Source organism: Mytilus trossulus, chromosome 2, assembly GCF_036588685.1.
Source record: "Mytilus trossulus isolate FHL-02 chromosome 2, PNRI_Mtr1.1.1.hap1, whole genome shotgun sequence".
In the NCBI taxonomy this organism is placed as follows: domain Eukaryota; kingdom Metazoa; phylum Mollusca; class Bivalvia; order Mytilida; family Mytilidae; genus Mytilus; species Mytilus trossulus.
In genome coordinates, this window is record NC_086374.1 from 58,344,340 (window position 1) to 58,347,269 (window position 2,930).

A 2,930-nucleotide genomic window follows, 5' to 3' on the forward strand; every position below is an offset into this window, starting at 1 on the left:
CAAAACAACAATTTCATTTTATTTTGGCTTATTTAGAAAAGGACAAGCTAGAAATCAAACAAATGAGAACAAGTATAAAGTTGAGGTTTCAAACTTTTTCACCCCAAAAGCTTGGTTGGAGTTGTCTGTGGTTTAAATAAATTGAGATACATCATATCTTGAATATGATAGACAATGAATGACCAAACCATATAAACTAGTTTGATTGGTTTAAAAAACACAGGTTTAGTTCAGGATTATCAATATAAGAATAAGAATACAGTTTAGAATTTGAACTATTTTCAAACTGGCTACACAAACAAATAATCATGATTAATTTCATTAAATTCCTTAAGATATGCATTTCGACTTTAGCCAGAAAACTAACTTTAATTTGAAAATCAGCACCTCAGAATGGAACATTCAGTTGGTGACTCCTATTTAGAATGTCGTACTAATATTATCTTTCTGGAGACAGAGGGAGCGGAGATAGACAAATGAATCTTTTAACAAGAATATTTTGCCCCACATTGAACAGCAGTTACATTAACAAAGTTTTTTAACCATGTCAGTTTCTATATCTTATACAAAAAAAATTAGGTAAAACCATGCATCTTTATTTAACAATTATCTTATCTTTCATGCCTAACAGGCATTTAGGTCATGTTTTTCTTTAACTGTTAATGACGTCTTTACACTTCCATTGGATGTGTATTGATTGATATTTTAGTCTTAGATACATGATTTTTATTATTAGTTGTTATTGGCTTTGAACTAGCTGTTAGTAACTGCGAGTACTCTCAGATTTGTTTTGTGTCTTGGGGGGTGTATAAGTACCCTGCCACGTCCACTCTGTGTTTTTGTTAGATGTATTTCTATTTGTACCCAACTGATGAGTTAAGCCTTTTTCAACTAGTTTTTATAGTTACTGTCACACCACTGTCCAAGGTCAGGGGTATGTGCCTGTCCGAAGTCAGGAGCCAGAAATTGAGCGGTTGTCGTTTATTGCAGTTTACCATATTTGTTTTTCGTTTGCTGTTTTGTATAGTTTGTTCTTGTATTGTACCGTTGTACTAGAGAATTGGGGTTTGGGAGAGGGTTTGGCGCCAACAAACTTGTTTAACCCCGCCACATTCTGCATGTTCCTGTCCCAAGTCAGGAGCCTGTAATTCTGTGGTTGTCGTTTGTTGCTGTGTATCATATTTGTTTTAAGTTCATTATTTTGTACATAAATTAGGCCGTTAGTTTTCTCGTTTGAATTGTTTTACATTTGTCATTTCGGAGCTTTTTATAGCTGACTATCCGGTATGGGCTTTGCTCATTGTTGAAGGCCGTGCGGTGACCTATAGTTGTTAATTTCTGTGTCATTTGGTCTCTAGTGGAGTGTTGTCTTATTGACAATCGTACCACATCTTCTTATTCTTATATTTAGGTTCACGATTGTATTTCTTTTTTTTAAAGAAAGCAACTTGTATATTTATTAAAAGCTTTATGGTACGGTAAAAACCTGCGACTCGAACACTAATATAACACCTGTTTTATAGCACTAAAACATTATCTTTGATGAAAAAAAATAAAAAATAAGGAGATGTGGTATGATTGCCGATGGGACAACTGTCCACAAAAGTTCAAATGACAAATATATATATAAGCAATATTGTCGGAATCGTATAAAATGTCTTTTAATGAATCTGTTATAGGTACTGTATTTCAGAAGAGTAACACACTGAAAATGATTTGGTTTTAATTTCAAAAGGACAAACTGTAACATTTTCATTTTTCATCAGCTCCAGATAGTGATTTATTATTTTCAAGATTTGTTTTTGTTATGTTTATTATTTTCTGTTTGGTTATACTGAACAAAATTTACATACACTCTTAATTAGTCTAAATTAAATTCTTTTTTTCTTTTTACAAAATATATTTGTTTTAAAAATGTAAAAAGTGTTGAAACGAAAATATTTAGATCATTTATAAAATATTTTATACAGTACAAACGAAGTCTGGATAGGCGTAAATGACTTCAAAATGGACGGAGTCTGGAAAAATTATGACGAAAGCAACCTCGCCTTTTACGACTACATGTACAATTATACCCTCTATGGAAGCTGGAACGATAGAGATGCTTTGGCAATTATATCAACAGATAACCTACTTTGGTGGGAACGCAATGAGTACGAAACAACTCTTAAGATGCTGTGTGAAAGAGACATAGGTATTATACAGTTTTATTTTATATGCTTGGATCTAATTCCGAAAAAAATGTTTTTTTATATTGAACATCTTGCATTTTTATGCAAATTCTAAATTACCATTTTATTTGAAAATCTTAAACATTGAATAATCCATTGATGTGTCTTAGGACAAGAACTACGAATATAATTTTATGATTTTTTTATTTGATTTTTTTTTATTTGCAGTTGACAGTTATTGGGTTGGTGGATCGGATCAAATGAACGAAGGCATCTGGCTTTGGGAAGATGGACAAACTATCAATATGTCGCTGTTCCGTACTGGTGAACCGAATGGGAATAGTGCGCAAAACTGCTTGTCCCTTAAATTTTCTGCATCAGGTAATCTGTTTGAAGACGAAGACTGCTCCATACCGAAAAAGTTCATTTGTCAAAGGATTTAATACTTGAAGATTTATATAAAAAAAAAATGAACAACCTGTGTTACACTGTGTAACAAAAGGTAATATTTGTATAGTTTGTGAACATTTGACATTTTATCCATACATTTTTGTATATTCTCTTATAACTAAAATCTACTAAAATAAATGTCCTACTACAAATATGATTGATATATTGAGAGTGATTGTGATAGAATGAAATTCAAAACAGTGTGGCTGTGGCCATTGATTGACACATTAAATTCATCCATTGACTTGGACAATTTACGTGAACGTTTGTCTGTAACGACGTACCTACGATAGACATTTAAACTGTGGG

At 32.2% G+C, this 2,930-nt stretch overlaps 1 protein-coding gene across 1 annotated transcript; it reads left to right on the forward strand.

Moving 5' to 3' along the window:
- Positions 1–1,979: 1,979 nt before the first annotated feature.
- LOC134705268 (perlucin-like) lies at positions 1,980–2,683 on the forward strand. The gene is made up of 2 exons (XM_063564018.1): positions 1,980–2,194; positions 2,400–2,683. Exons 1-2 carry the CDS (start codon positions 2,008–2,010, stop codon positions 2,612–2,614), a joined length of 402 nt encoding a protein of 133 aa, XP_063420088.1. The 5' UTR covers positions 1,980–2,007; the 3' UTR covers positions 2,615–2,683.
- Positions 2,684–2,930: the final 247 nt, after the last annotated feature.